At 38.0% G+C, this 16,917-nt stretch overlaps 1 protein-coding gene across 1 annotated transcript in view; it reads left to right on the top strand.

Moving 5' to 3' along the window:
* The window catches only part of LOC149803623 (transient receptor potential cation channel subfamily M member-like 2), a 155,179-nt gene that overhangs the window by 87,324 nt on the left and 50,938 nt on the right, over window positions 1-16,917 (top strand). Inside the window, exon 20 of the mRNA XM_089953363.1 lies at window positions 879-1,010. Within this exon, the coding sequence (XP_089809489.1) occupies window positions 879-1,010 (132 nt within the window). The remainder of the gene's footprint in view (window positions 1-878; window positions 1,011-16,917) is intronic.

Genomic DNA, 16,917 nt, shown 5'->3' with positions numbered 1-16,917 from the left:
CAGAACAGCATCTTTATTAGGAAAGCTTTAAATTGTATCTGAACATTTCAAAGTTTTTGTTCAAGTGTAAGAATAGTAATCATTCATGTTTTCACCAAATCCCAGACATTGATACCAGACAAAAAACATCTATGATCACCATATAGATTAAAGAAAGGAAAGAAAAACAAGTTGAAAATATAAATAGTCACACAGGTGATTAAATTAGAGTCCAAGAAATCATTTGATGGACAAATCTGATATTTGTATACCTTTTTGTATCACTCATGTTTGTGACTGTTTCTTCAACAATTAAATGAGAGGACATGAGTGCACTTATTTTTGTTATAAACTTTTTTATGTGTGTACTTGTCATCCATATTTTGCAGTAATTTGCTTGAGATATTTGTATAAAAATGTTACAGATTGCTTCAACCAAATGATGTCAGACTTAACTGATATATGTATACACAAAACTGCATATATGTTTTGTTCCAAGTTGTTGGAAGTAGTGAGTGGATATGGCATTGGGATGTGTCAGTACTGTCTGGGCAAGATGTATTCATTAGCCATATCTAATGTGTTCTTTTCCCAACTTGTAACTAAACAGGAATGTGATTTTGTACTTATTGCTTATTTTTACACTTTTGAAATATATTTAGCTTTACTGTATGAATGCAATTCAAAATAAATTAGGATTTATTAAAGTTTTACACATGGGTATCAAAAGTACACCTAAGTAGTTTCATTCTGGGTGTGTGACATGGAAATAACGGACTTGAACATCTGTATTGGCTACCAGATAAAGCATGCAAGATTAATTGGGTATGTAGTAAGTATTATTATGTAAATGTAAACAATAATTTACCACATGCATGTAAATCCTTTCCTCATTTCAGATCTCTTATTTGATATTCCTGGCCATATTTACCTACTTTGTGCTGACAGAACTTGACCCTGATAACCCCTCCGTATTGGAATACGTCACATGGGGATGGACAGTGACCATGTTGATGGAAGAATTCAGACAGGTTACAGGTTTTTTCACAAGCAAAAAACTGCATCATATTGTTATCATTCTATGGTTATAAACTAAGTAACGAAAAGAAGCAAAGCCAACAAGTTTTATCAAACTTAACAAATATTTTAATTATGAATGTTATAAAATGAAAATTTAAGAGGAGCTTACAGTATTATGAATTAAATCCAAAATATTCCTAACAAAAGTTCTAAAATATTCTGAATGAATTTCAGATCCTTGAATGTACTGGTCTGCCAGCAGTCCTGATATAACCTAATGGCATTGTCTACAACTCCTTTGAATAATTTATAATAGTCCCAGAATAATATTTTAGTCCAGTAAGCACTTTATAATTCCAGTGAATAATCCTAACAAATGTCTCCTCTTAAATTACCCAAATACAACATTAAATACTTCTGCAGATTGACATCAACACAAAAACATATGAAGTAGGAACCCCAAAAAGAATTAATTGCTTATCTCCTTAAATACATATATACAGGCCAAAAGCACAATTTTCTCCTACTCACTACATGACATTTTGCAATAACCCACATTGTAAAAGAACTGATCCGACTGACCCATTAAATGGGAAATGGCTTAATTCTTTTAAGAACCCACCTGACTTACCTAACTTGTAGGAAATAACCCCAAATTTGTAAACATGCTTCAGTACTAGAAACTTGACAACACCTATTTATAGATCCTGTACAATCTACAGGCACTTGATGTTCAAATAGAATTTATACCCATGTTCAAAAATTAGCTATGTAATATCTTCTTTATAGAAAATCACTTCAGTTTACAGTCATGAATAAAAATTACAAAAATATAGATTATACACAATAATATTAGCTTAATTAATGGTCTGTTTTTGACCATAAAGTTTAGTATCAGGTAAAATTTTATTTAATATATAGAGATATTGCGTGAGGGTTGTTTGCTATGAGTTTATAAAATACTTTAATAATAACATATGCCATGAGCTGTTGGCAGTGAATGGTATATTGTATTATTCTATAAGGCTCATTAATTTTATGTCAAATTGAACACAAGTTTACGTTTCTATAGATTACTTAACATTGAAAACTTTACATTACTCAGGGATGCTGCAGTATGACATTAGCTAAGTGTCACTCCACAGTAAGGTTTTTATGATGTGGTGTCGTTACATTATTAGTAAAAGTGAACATTATGTAATAAATATATGTAGCAAATATTTTCTTGATGTCAGACAAGGCAGGTATATAAATACATTTCAAAGTATTTTTTTTTATTACAGTTCTTCTTTCACCTTAAATGCCTTGTGATAGAAATGGCCATGTATTTGTTGTATTTTGTGTCTGACACAACATGTCTTGTGTCTATTAATAATTTCTTGACTTTTAGACTTGTTAAAACAATAGCAGATTTAATTCAGAATAGACTTCAATCAGAAATATTGTATGAGATTTATAATGAGTGATGTCTATGAATTTTAATCAGCTAATATGGATTTTGATTGGTTGAACATGTTACCAGTCTAGAAACTGTATTTCTTAATTGATTTGGATCAAACTTTATATTATAGACTGATGTAACCAAGATTTCATGCAAGTTGGAATTTCCAGGACATCTTTTTGTATTATTTAGGTGATTTGTCTTCTTCTCAGATGAGCTTGTTATCATGCTTGATGCTGTATTTCTTACGAGATTTCAGTCAGACTTGACATATATGCAGCTGACCTTGAGATTTCACACCAGTTTTGAATTATGAGTGACATCTGTGCATACTGATGAGGAGATCACTTTTTACCAGACTAGAGGCAGCATATCTGTACAAATTTTAGCCAGACTTTGTATGTAAGCTTATATCATCCAAATCATGAAAACATTATGGATTATGTGCATCATTTGTTAGTACAAATGAGGTAATTATGCATCTGTGTTTCTGAAAACATTCTGATTAAACTTTATATATTATGTTTTCCTGGTATGATCTTGGACATTTATCATGAGTGACATTTTATGCGTATGAGGTGTACTTCATTCTGACTGAGTTTGTCCTCATTCTGAAATTCACTGTTTTTCATGGGGTACTGTGTTGTATGGATTTATTGGCTGTTACAAACCACAAATTTAAAGACCCAATAAACAATTGTCCTTTCATGGGAACCATTGGATGCCTATCCCAATCCTTAAATTTAAGTATTAACAAAAATCTTTTTGTTTCACAAAACCACAAATGTTGATATTCACAAAAGCAACATAATTCATAGTATCTGAACACAATTCTTGTAACAAGTTACCTGTAAGAAGGCCAATTTTTGACTGCTTTTGAGAGCCCAGCCTATCTGGCAACAATAAATGGTCTCTCAGGATAGGTGGTCTCTCAAAAGAGGCCATTGCACAATTAAACAAATTAATCTCTGCATTAAGAATCTGACTGTGAGAACATAAAACTCTGAGCTTGAGTTTCCACTTTCATCAAATCAAAAGTGATGTTACAAAATTTAAGACCTTTGTGACTGGCTGGCACAAAATCTTGGCTCATTTTGGCTCAGAGAGTTTGATTTGCAGTCCTGGTCTGTCATGCCAAATGGTCTCATAGTTTTTAAAGTTAGATTTTACTGTAGAGAACAGGAAAAAAAAGGTTTACCAAAGAATTGCATACTTTTTCAAAGTTAGCCAAATTTGTTGCAATTAAATGATTAATTGTTTGGAATGAGTGATTAACTGTCTGTTATTGACTGAGCTTGTTATCTTTTTGTCTCATAGTAAAATTATAGCTCAGATTTGGTAGATATTTAAAGAATAACACTATTTAAAGATTACTAACTGGACTTCCCTGGAGGTTTGTACTTAGAAAACTAACAAGTTTACATTGTGATGTGATCAGCTGCTGTAATATCTGCCATGTAAGCAATATCAGACCCACCAGAGTTTCTTGTTTATGAAATAAAAGTGAGTTTCTTCTCTATTTTTTAACATTATATGTTAACTCAAAGCTTTTTTCCTATAAAATGTATCCAACTTATTGAATTATCTTTTGACAATTATTTATTTCGTGTCAGTAATACATGATTTGTTACTTTTGCATTGCTACCCCTTTTTGAGATGTTATGTCCTCAGTCTAAGCTAAATATTCCATCCTCCAATTATTAATTATTAATTGGAGTGCCAGCAAAAAAAGAGTACAATGCCAGTCTGATTCCTTAGTCATATCCAACAGTGGACTTTCTTATTTTTCCTTGCACTATCATGCTCTTACATGTGTGTCAGGATGGTACAAAAAGTTTACATTCATTGTTGGCTTTGGGTTTCATTTTGGGCAAACACATCATTTTGGAGTTGTTTAAATCTTTTTCTCCCAAGTCCTTGTTTCTTTGTGTGTATTTGCTTGCTGTCTTACTAAATTTATAGTTTTTGCACCATGCTTTGCAGAGTGTTGCTTCAGTAAATTTTCACTTCCTTTTAGTCCAAGTATCCCTTAACCTATGTTAGTTCAAGTTCTGTTCATTTTGTGATTTTTTTTCTTCCTTCGGCTTATAATTATGTCACATGGTGTTTGTAAATGCAGGTATAAGAAGGCTCAATGGGACACTTATCCCACCTGTTTATCATGTACTAAGTGTACATGTACCAATGTTGTCAAGTTTGTTGTCTGTGGGAAGACACAGCATAGGACTTAGTTGGAAGTTTATTTACTTACAGAGGAGGAAAAATGTTCCCCTTTGATCCCAGGAAGGGGCTCGATCACTGTCTTTCTTAATGAAGTCAATACTTCCAGTGTAAGAGGTATTGGCAGTGCTTTCTACAGTTTGGAAATCATCTAAAAACTTCATATTAGTGGCTTTTTAACTGGTGCTGTTAGTTTCTTTTAGAAATAATTTTTTGCCCCTTGCCTGATAAGAGCAAGATGTGGCTTCCTGAAGGCTATAGCTCAAAGAGGTCAGATGCTGACTTTTGTTCTCTGAACAAATTTTTCTTTATCAGGTCTTCATCACCAGAATGATCTTTGACCAGTGATCAGCTGCTGGACACTGGGTTTTGATTGACAGTCTGGAACTAGAGATCAGGTAGATAATCACCCTTTCCTTTTATTTCCAATTAATTCATATGGAGATAAGGAGATGGCATTTACTTGCACATCTACTACCCATTAGTGTCTTTTTTCCCACTTAATGCCATCAACTTCATCTCTTCTTGGGTTCCAATGTATGTAAGAGAGAGAGCTGGCCATAGACCTCCATCTCGTCAGGAGGTGGGCCACCAATCTCTTACCAGTTTGACATGAAAGGATCATTGATGCCATTCTCCATTGATGGAAGATGGCAAGGTTGGTCCTGTTGCCCCTTCAAGTGTTTACAGGATGATTAAACATATTCAAAGTCTTCTTCTCCAGAGATGGAAACCAGGAGGGAAGGTTCTGTATAGTTCTGAGTGCAAGGCCTGGACCACGGTACCTTTTTAATTCTTGTTGACTTAGATGGGCCCTCTTCTTTGTCACATTTTTCATATCACCTAGTGGAAAAGGAGGACGTCTTGACATTCAGTAAGGCTTTTTCCAGAGCTGTGTCCAAAGCCTTCATGAGCTGAGGATACTAAGCTTCTTTCCAGGTTCAGGGCCAAGAGGCTGTGAGACACAAGAATGTGTGGTCTGTCCGTCTTCAGTGTTTTAGCTGCTGGATTTCACCTCTAGTTATCAAAGCACCCCCTTGTGCTTCCTAGGTGGGAATATCAGACTAGGACCTGTGCACATTTCCTGGTCAGATCTTTAAACTAAAGGTTTCAACCCTGGTTACAATAGCTTCACATGCTGATCTCTTTATTGCTGCCTCCTTCAGTTTTCTTAAGGAGAAATCATTGTCTCCAGTAGCAACTTTTAATTGCTTGTTAGAGGCTGTGGCTAAAATGTCAAGGTATGCACTTTGAGTGTCCATGTGCAGATCATGGTGCTTCTCCACCGCTGTAGAGATGAACTTTGGAGACTTCTAAGTCTTTGCTGGACCACACCAAAAACCTATTGAGGGCTGCACTGCTTGATGTGGAGATGCTCTTCCAAGGTCTTATCCCTTGTGTAGCATCGCAGGATTGGAGAGACCAGCAACACTGGTCCAGGCATGACTAAACTGACCAATATGCATACCCACCCTGATCGGATGATGGGGACTTTCTTCAAGTTTTTCAAACAGGGTCAGCTTTAACAGCCACAAACAGCTCCAGTTCAAACTCCCTCCTGCCAATCTTTCCCCAGATGAGACGGCAGTCATAGAGGCCTAGGAAGGTGGTATTTGGACTCATTTCTCTTCCCCGAGGAGGGAAGTTGTAAATTTCAGGGAGTGTCACCCTCTCCTGCGACGTCTTCCTCTTCCCAGCATCCAGGTTGGTGACTGACTAATCTTTTTCTTGGATGCATCAACAATATATCCACATCCAGGTTTGATATATCCTAGGTTGGTGAATGTATTGGCAGACTCATTGTCCTACAAGAACCTCTAATACAAGTGGAATGGTCTCTTCATCCCTTGGTTTCACTCAGTAGGTGCCTGATGGGATCTACCTATGGTGGACATTTTGTCAAGAAGGTGAGTTACCAAAATCCCAACCATTGTCTCATCAGTCCTGAATCCAAATTCCTGGATAGTCTATAAATTGGAATGGCCAGATGTAAACACTTCTTCAACACCTCAGGTGGTATAGGAAGCAAATGAATTATAGTGTCAACTCATCCTGATTACTACTGTAACACTCAAATTAGAAATTTTAGATCAACAACCTCGTCAATGTCACAACAAAATCACTAGGAAATTGAGATATTCCCTCAGCTGCTCAAACAACCATGACTGCAGGTGTTTCATCACAGTCTATAGTTCCTGATTCTGCACATCAGGATCTTACTAAATTATGACCTCAGGAACAAACAGTGATGGAGAAATCCCTCAAGTGAGATGGCCCTCCACTGTAAAAGCATACAAAGGCAATGGAATATATTCTCACAGTGGTAGACACAAGAACATATTTTACCATAGCAGGCATCCATGCCTCAATATCTAACTACCTTGGGTTCTTTGATGAGAAACAGTAAGCACCAATCACAGTTATAACCTACCATTCCACAGTCACTGGTATACTGCATTATCATGGAAGAGATGATATCAGACAAACCAAAGACCTTTTATCCTTGGTGCACCAGAGTATAGGCATTTACTGATTGGGTCCAACTGTCACAGCATGTGTAGCCAAGTCATCTACCAGCTTACAGTAAGAAACACTCCTACAATAAGGGTAAGTGTATATTTTTCTGATACGACTTTTTGTTTTTGAGGTCATTAGCCTCCCTTCTAACTTGTAAATTCAGTGATGCAGTAGTAACAGGTGATGCGTTACTGCTATAAAAATGTATTGGGAGGGTGGAAACTAATTTTAATTGTGTAATACATTATTGTTACTATTGCTGAGAGTCCCTCCTCCAGCCTCACTTGGATGCCCAGGAGTCCAAGTCAGAATACGAAGATATTCTCTATGTTGGATATGACTAAGGCATCAGACTGGGAATGTTTAGCTTGGACTATGTATTACATTGGTAACCCATTATAGCACGCTCCATTACAACATGAATTTGGATATAACACGATCATGGCATGGCTCCCAAAAGTTCATATACATGTATTTTTCTCATACATGAAAAATAGTTGTTTCTTCTTATATGTATGAGAAATAAAGTGCTAGAAGTTTATTCAGGGAATTGTGCTAGGCTTCGCCAATGTCACAAATTGTGAGTTTTGGTCCTTATAGGTGAAATATATTATCTGGTGATTTTATTGTTGGCTGTTTAAATTTGCATACACAATCTTGGGTTTGGAATGGAGAAATTCAGAGGCATGATGAAAGGAAACCACAAACTATATATATAAAATGCACTGGAATTTATCTGTTGTTACATAATTGAATTATTTATTCATATTGACAAACCATCTTAAAAGTGCATTGTTATACCTTAATCTGCTTATGCTGACATCTGGCCTGAGTAATGTTTGCTGTGAGATCTCAGCATTTTTTTCTTTTTGACATTTCTAGTAGCAGAGATCAACCAGACGAGGCACTATCTAATCATGGATCTTTTGGTGGACTGTCGGCCACTCGCGAGTAATTAATATTTTATTTAGACTGACATTTGTATGTGGATGGTCAGTAAAGTTCCTCTTCTTTTCGCGCAACAAATTAAATCGTTCTGAACCATCACATTTTCTGTAGTAATCCCTGTCAAAACATAATAACTGTATATCCATCGACTGTTGACCTTCTTTAGAATTCTGATGCATGCATGGAAGGCAGCATCACTCCACTACTGGAAATGTCAAAAAAAGCAGATATCTACTTGTTGGTTCATCCAATGGTCATGCTACTGGTGCAGTCAGATTTATCCCCCCTCTGAAAATTTCCCCAGGGAAAGAATTGGCTAGCTGATTTTTTCCCGTGGAAAGAATCAACTAGCCAATTCTTTCCCCAGGGGATACAACTGGCTAGTCAATTGTTTCCCCCTCCAGCTGAAAGTTTCTCCCCTGGGGAAACAATTGGCTAGGTGATTCGTCCCCACTTCCAATTACACCTTTTATACATTGGAACAATTAATTATCAAAACTAAATTTGTAAAAACAGATACTTATTTTAAGAAGTTTATAAGAACAAATTCCCCCAAAAATGAATATGTTTGTTTATAAAACTAGCCACATTGAAATAAACAATGTTGTTGCAATGTACCTTTTTAGCAAAACATATTAATGCCCTTTCTTCATGAAGGAGGTGTATATGTTTTTATTATTTTGTTTGGATTTTATATATAATTAGAGTATGAAATGAGGAAATATAAATATGTTAAGGTCTCACAAGGAAGAAATATGATTGTCCCAATTAGTCAGTTTTTATTAGCATGTGTAAAATAATTCAGCATTTTATTGAAATTGCTAATTAAAAAGAAAACAGTAGGAAGTTTGCAACCAATGTTTCTCAAATATTCAAATGTTAGCAAACATTAACAAACACAGAGAGTTTAAAGGTCAAAGTGTAACAGAAGACATTAAAAATGCACAGATCTGCCATAAGTGAAATTTTGATAAAAGTTATAAATCCTTTAAAACTTTTCAAAAGGTAACTCTTGTACTTATGAAGAATGCCAATAAAATAAGGAGATTTGGCTGCAAACAGGCACCACGGTGGGTGTGCCCTTACATAGTAAAAGCAGCAGGGAAGTTCTACAGACCAGACTGTACAGACCAAATAAACCTTCCTACGAGAACTTTCTCCGTAGAAGCCTCAGAAAGCTAAAATAAGCCTTCCTACAAGAAATAATTTGCGTAAATTCACTCCCGACTACAATTTTTTGTGTGCAAATTCGTGATTTTTCAAGTAACATTTTTAGGGGGGGTAGTAAGTTTGTGAAATGGAATTTGGCTGCGAGTCTCATGAATAAATTTGATCAAGACCAATTCGATACCTACTACGCGGATCATGAAGATTAATCGTGATAAAACCATGTGGTGTTGCCTGAGCGCGGCTGAAGACATTTTTGAATTTATTTATATCCATGTCGCCGTTGCACCAAGTTTGATGAATATTTCTCAGCGTGTGAGTATCGACGCCATTGAAAACTGATAAGATATTACAATTGTCCCTAATTACCTTTGGAATTTGCGTATATCGCTGCGTCACGTAAATCACATCGGTGTTCTTGTGTCGGCCACGCGAGAATATCCTAGCCGGATTAGTTTGCTTATCCAGCATAACATCATCGAATACGACGAGATTATTAACATCACCGTCTAAATTTTCCACGGATGGGGTATCATTGATGTCTGTGATGAATTCTATCGTGCCTTCGTCGGTATTGTCGCTAAATTCCTTTAGCACTTGATAGCAACGTTGATCATCAACGGATGGCGCAACCAAATACAACTTATCCCATTTTAGCCATCGCATTATCAAATTTAGCAACAGCTGCGTCTTTCCAGAACCGGATGGGCCGATAATTATCATTCTAATCGAATTCGGTAACGCCGCGTTATGTTTCACCTGCTCACGTCGCTTCGTGGCCGAAAAATCAATTACATTCATGTTACTAGAATATTATGGATGTATATTGTGTTAAGTGTCGCACTCACACAGCTACGATAAATCCAACCGAAATCGTCACACGCAACAACAGGAACGCAATTGCAGGAGAATGCGAAGTTTGTAAGACACGCAAATTCAAATTTGTAAAAAAAAAAATAGAAGAACCGGAGGAGACATTACCGCCTCCATGAAAAATCTACCAGGGTTGCCCTGGGCAAAATACCCCGGAGAAAAACATTTGCCAGGATACAATTACTGCGGACCCGGCACAAGGCTAGATATAAGACTCAACGATAAAAATCAACCAAATCCCGGCGAGGATCCAGTAAACGCCATCGATAACGCGTGCTACTATCACGACCTTGCGTATCGCAGTGGGGATTTACAACAACGGCATCTCGCTGATGTTAGGTTAATTCATGCAATAGACGCGATTCCTAATAAAAATTTTAAAGAAAAATTGGCGACTTGGCTGGTAAAAGGCGCGATGAAAGGTAAATTAGTATTCGGTGCTGGTAAATAATAATGGAGCAAATATATTATTCTCCGCAAGGATTCTGGCAAGGAAAATCAGCAATAGCCAAACTTGCCAAGGCAGCAAAAGTAAAACAATTCACCGCTGAATCGTGGCTATCGAAACAGGCAATTTGGCAAATTTATCTTCCTCCGCCTAAGAGAATACCGTATGCGAGTTTCTCTGTCAGCGTCCCTAATGAAGTTCATCAGGCTGATCTTATGTTTCTTCCTCATGATACCGTCAACGGAGTCACATACAAGTATGTTCTTACCATCGTTGATATCGCTAGCAGATACAAGGAGGCCGAACCATTATCAAATAAAACAGCAACAGAAATTTCAAAGGCATTTGAGAAAATTTACTCACGATCTCCGCTGACCTGGCCGAAGCTTCTTCAAATTGATCCAGGAAGAGAATTCCTCGGTGCGGTTACTACATTGATGAAGAAAAATAATGTCAAAATCCGACGCGGCATAGTTGGTGTTCATCGTAATCAAGCTATCGTTGAAAGATTCAACAAAACACTAGCGGAAAGATTATTCAAATACCAATATGCGCGTGAATTCATTCAAGATAGTCGATCCCACGATTGGGTAACAAGATTACCTCATGTGATTAATGCGCTAAATAACGAAGTAACACGAACAATATCAATGAAACCCGCAATTGCAATTACAAGAACGAAGATACCACTAAAGCGAGATTCCACAATTCCACCTGTGCTAGGTAACGTCACTGTCAGGTATTTATATAAAGAAGGTGAAGCCGAAGGAGGAAGAAAAAGAGCAACCGATCCAAATTGGAGCGTAACAACACACAAAATATTAGCCGTAACGAGATCATCGGGAAGACCAGCAATTTATTTCCTAGATTCACTAGCACCACAGCGCGGATTTACCAAAGAAGAATTACAAATAATACCGAAAGATACTCAACTACCGCCAGCGTCATTAATGTGAAACCGAATTCTACCTAACTGAGATAATTTTCTTACCCTCGACACGGCTAAATAAACTAAATTTGACCAGGAAATTCTATCATCGACGATCCAAACTTGGCCATCTACGGTCAATCCCTGCGATGAATGTATCGTTGTTGCGTAGCCTAATTTCCATGGCGATCTCTCTGCGTTTATCGCATCATTGACGAGATTAATATCAACAAAAACAATATCATTCAAGACTAAGATTTTTTCCTCTCCGCATGGTAAAGTAACACTGATATTTTGTTTTCTGGTATCAGCGGGCCTGTAACACAATGGCACCTGCAATGTTGGAAATTTCTCGCAATGAAGCTTGAATAGCATTTCCTGAATAACATCACGAACAATTTTCCTACTAGCAACAATCAGATGATCGGGACGCCATAAATTAAGAAAAATATCCATCGGAGTCTCGTCGATTATTTTTCTCATCACATCGCATTGAATTTTATTTGGTCGCAATCGTATTATTTTTTTGAATTCGGTCAGTAAAATATCATTGGATCTATAATCGGCGTCGATTTCCTCATAATAGTCAACAAAGTTCCTGAGCCATTCGTGAGGAGATTCACCATCAATCGGATCAGGTTGGCCATGATCTCCGCACATTACTACGGCTGTATTTTTCTCCTCCAGCCAGGTCAGGAACGATTGTAATACAACTAAATTTACCGTGCAAATTTCATCAAATATTATAATTTTGTTGATATATTTGTTTCCCATGCGAGCTGAATCCCATAATCCACCGCTGTATTTGAAATAACTGTGATAAGTGCAAGAATCAACGTTGCGTTGCCTTATTTCTCGCGCTAATCTGTGAGTTGGAGAGCAGCAGGGAGGGCGAATCCTACAAGTTACTTTTCCGAGACACCCCTTCCAGGAAACTATTCCTCGATAGAGGGCTTATTTCGACGAAATAACACTTTTATTCAGAAAACGAGACAAAAAAAATGTCCTTGAAAATGCTTTGTATTTCCGCTGATATAACGCGAGTTACTTCAATAAATCCGACTCGTATCCGACATAATTTCCACGGTGAGGTATCATCGAAAAATCAGGTGTAGTTTGCGCCCCCTGCTGCTCTACGAAATGAGTTTCCAAGAAAACATTTTTATGTCGCAAATAGTGTATCAAGTCCGATACGGTATCGTGTCCGCGGGTCGTGTAAATTTATTGTCACAAATCCATGCGGGGTTCTTTGAGCGCGACTAAAGAAATTTTTGAATTTATTAATATCCATATCGCCGCTACACCAGGTTTGATGAATATTTCTCAGCGTATGAACATCAACTCCATTAAACACCGCAAGAAGATTACAGTTGTCTCTAATTACTTTAGGAATTTGTGTATAACGCTGAGTAACATAAATCACATCAGTGTTTTTATGACGACCCCGGGAAAATATTCTTGCAGGATTTTTTTGCTTGTCCAGCATCACATCATCATACACTACTAGGTTATTTATTTTCCCGTCGAGGTCTTCCACGGACGGAGCTTCTTCAATATCAGTTATAAATTCAACAACGTCCTCGCCGTCTTCACTCAGCGCTTTTGCATTCTCATTAAAATCTTTTATAACATCATAACAACGTTGATCATCCACAGACGGAGCTATCAAGTATAGTTTGTCCCATTTCATCCACTTCATTATCATGTTCAGTAGCAGTTGCGTTTTACCTGATCCTGACGGTCCTATAATGATCATTCTGATAGAGTTTGGTAGCACTGAATTATGCTTAACTGGCTCCTTTCTTCGCGTCGCAGAAAAATCAGTGATCTCCATTTGTATATAAAGAATAATAATTATGGATTTATATTGTGTAAAGTGTAAGGCACGAACCCCTACAAACGACATAACAACCATTACAACAAAAAATAACAGACAAGCACTCTCTGGTAAGTGTGCGCGATGTGGCACAAAAAAATTTAGATTTCAAAAAAAAAGCCTGACAAAGTCAGCGGAGGTGACATCGCAGCAACCCTCGGACGACTTCCAGGTACCCCTTGGGCTAAATATCCGGGAGAAAAGCATCTCCCAGGATACAATTACTGCGGTCCAGGGACACGACTAGATATCAGACTTGATGAACAATCTAAACCAAAACCGGGAGAGTATCCGATAAACGCTATCGACGCAGCGTGTCACATACATGATGTTGCTTATCGAAGTAAAGATCTACAAGACAGGCATATCGCGGATGTGAAATTAATTCATGCACTAAGCGCCATAAAAAATAAATCATTTAAGGAGTCACTCGCTAATTGGTTAGTAAGATCAGCGATGAAATCTAAATTAGTATTAGGCGCTGGATAATTAAATAAAAATGGAAGCGATTTATTATTCCCCGGCCGGATACTGGAGAGGTAACTCAGCAATTAATAAACTCACCAGCGCAGCAAAAGTAACACGCGAGGTTGCCAAAAAATGGCTGTCAAAACAAGCAATATGGCAAATCTACTTACCACCACCTCGACAAATCAACTTTGCACATTTTGATGTTAGTACCCCCAATGAAGTTCATCAGGCTGACATACTATTCCTGCCTCATGATACTGTCCGTAGAAAAATATACAAATACGCGCTAACAGTAGTTGATGTTGCCAGTAGATACAAAGAAGCAGAACCGTTAGCGACTAAAACAGCGTCCGAAGTCGCCTCTGCGTTTAAACGAATTTATCAACGAGGACCTCTAAACTGGCCACGATTATTACAAGTTGATCCTGGCAAGGAATTTCAGGGCGCGGTGTCATCACTGACAAAGCAGCATAACGTTACCATACGACGAGGACATACTGAAATTCATCGGGATCAGGCAATTGTTGAGCGATTTAATAGAACACTCGCTGAGAGATTATTCGGATACCAGTACGCGAGGGAATTCATTTACGATACGAGATCTCGTGAATGGGTTGCAAGACTGCCAAACGTGATAGCCGCGCTGAATAATGAAATTACCAGAACAACAAACATGAGACCTGTAAATGCAATCACAAAAAAATATATACCCCACGTCAGTGAACGTGTTTCAACGCAGCCAACGACGCTAGCGTCCCCGTTGCTGGGTAATGTCACCGTTAGGTATTTATACGAACCCGGCGAACTCGAAGGAGGGAAAAAAAGAGCAACCGATCCCACATGGAGTGTTACCACACACAAGATATCCAGCATAACCAGATCAACTGGGAGAAACGCAATCTACAGATTAGATTCAACTGCTCCTCAGCGTGGATTCACACGCGAGCAACTTCAGGTGATTCCCACGGATACACAATTACCACCTCGATCACTTAAATAACTGCAGCAACACCTCTGCGTCGATTACACTCAAGACAGGTCAGCATTACATTTTCACGCGTATGACCGAGATTGCTGTCTATTCTATCCACGGTAAATTGTCTTGGGTCGTTTTTCGGATACTGCCACAGCAATAAACAATTACAACTCGCACAGTGATTATTCTGACGCTCACGTAACGACAACACAGCGTTGATATCCAGGTTAAACTCTCTATTATTTTTCTTATCGCTTTGTCGGTAACTGTCTAATTTTTTTCTTATTTGATCTTTTTGCGTTAACTCAACAACGGCTGACTTCGTTGACGTATCTAATACAATTCTTCGTAACTGAGCCATCTTTCTTACTCTGGACACGGCTAAATAAACTAAATTTGACCATTCGATGCGGTCATCAACGATCCAAACAGTTGTATCAGAAATAGTTAATCCTTGTGCTGAATGAATCGTCATAGCATATCCTAGTGTCCACGGTGATTTATTTATTGCTAATGCATCTTCGACCGCATCGACGTTAACTGTTACTATATCATTCAATACTAAATTTTGTTTCTCTGGTTTTCCGGGAATATCAACATCAATATTCTGCAATCGTGTATCATCTGGTCTATAACATAACGGCACTTCCAACGTTGGAAATTTCTGCCGCTGTAACTGAAATAGTCGCCGCTGAAGTGTATCTCTGACTGATTTTCTACTTGCAACAATTAAATCATCTGGTTTCCACGCCGTTAAAAAGTTATCAAATGAAGTCTCTGGAATTATTTCACGCATTATTTCACATTGGACTTTATTGGTTTGTAGCCTAATTAGTTTTTTAAACTCCTTTAATGTGTCATCAAGCGCTCTGATGTCATCACGCATTTCCTCGTAATAATCAACAAACCCTCTCAACCATTCGTGGGGAGATTCGCCGACAAATGGTGGTGGTTGACCATGATCGCCGCACATCACAACTGCGGTATTTTTCGTTAACAACCACGTCAGGAACCGTTGTAATGTATCCAGCGGCACAGTGTCTATTTCATCCCAGATGATTTTCTCCGGGATATACTTCGTTCCCATTCGCGTAGGAGTCCATGTACCGCCGCTGTATTTGAAAAAGCCGTGATAAGTGCAGGCCTTTACTCCGCGTTGTATCATTTCTCTGGCAAGTCTGTGTGTTGGTGTTAGCACGACCAAATCAGAACCGCGGAATAGTTCGATTGCACGAGTTGTCTTACCACAGCCTCCAGGTCCGTTCAAATAAACTGTTCTGTGTCTAGCAATTGGATCGTACACAGAAGGCAACGACAAAGTTGTCCACGACAAGGTTGTTGATTTACGATATTCATCTTTAATTTCAACATCAGCTGATTCACAGTACGCGTGCAACTCTTCCTTTTTTACTCGCCATGTTCCCCATTGATCATCCGATGTTGGTAAATCTAACGCTGTTAAATCGTCTTCGTTAATATAAAACGAATCTGTTGCAACCCTTACCGCGAAGGGAACTCTATTCACCATCGACAATAAATTTATAGAAACATAAGCCAGCATAGAGGATCTCAAATGAGTGTACTGAGCTGAATCGCCGTCGATATAACTAACAACTGTTCCTAATCGTTTTCCAGGCATCCCCGGCAATGATATTATTATATCCTCGCGGCTACAAAATGTATCTTTCGCAGTAGTATCAGCGATAATGAAATTTAATTCTTCTTCATCCATAATTAATCGACTGTGATGTCGTTTATGATCATATGCTCCACCTTGAGTAAATTTACCTATCAATCTTCGGCCGAGATCTTTACAGTTGCGCTCATCATGTTTATACGCCAGTGTGCGTAATTCTTCTTCAGACGCTGTAGGATAATTAAATTTTAAGTCAGAATAACACGCAGTATCAGTTGGAGTTGGTAACCAAACTGAGGTTTGTTTTGAGTAACAAATAATCCCCTCACTGACAACAACAGATGTTAGTATTGTTTTGTCAACCATAAACCGCAACAACGGAAACGGCACCCACTTCCTTTCGTGGAAATGTCTGCC

The sequence above is a fragment of the Sinohyriopsis cumingii genome, chromosome 3, assembly GCF_028554795.1.
Source record: "Sinohyriopsis cumingii isolate HCF-2022 chromosome 3, ASM2855479v2, whole genome shotgun sequence".
Classification (NCBI taxonomy): domain Eukaryota; kingdom Metazoa; phylum Mollusca; class Bivalvia; order Unionida; family Unionidae; genus Sinohyriopsis; species Sinohyriopsis cumingii.
The sequence above is the reverse complement of the archived record's forward strand: the minus strand, read 5'-3'. Positions and strand labels throughout refer to the sequence as shown.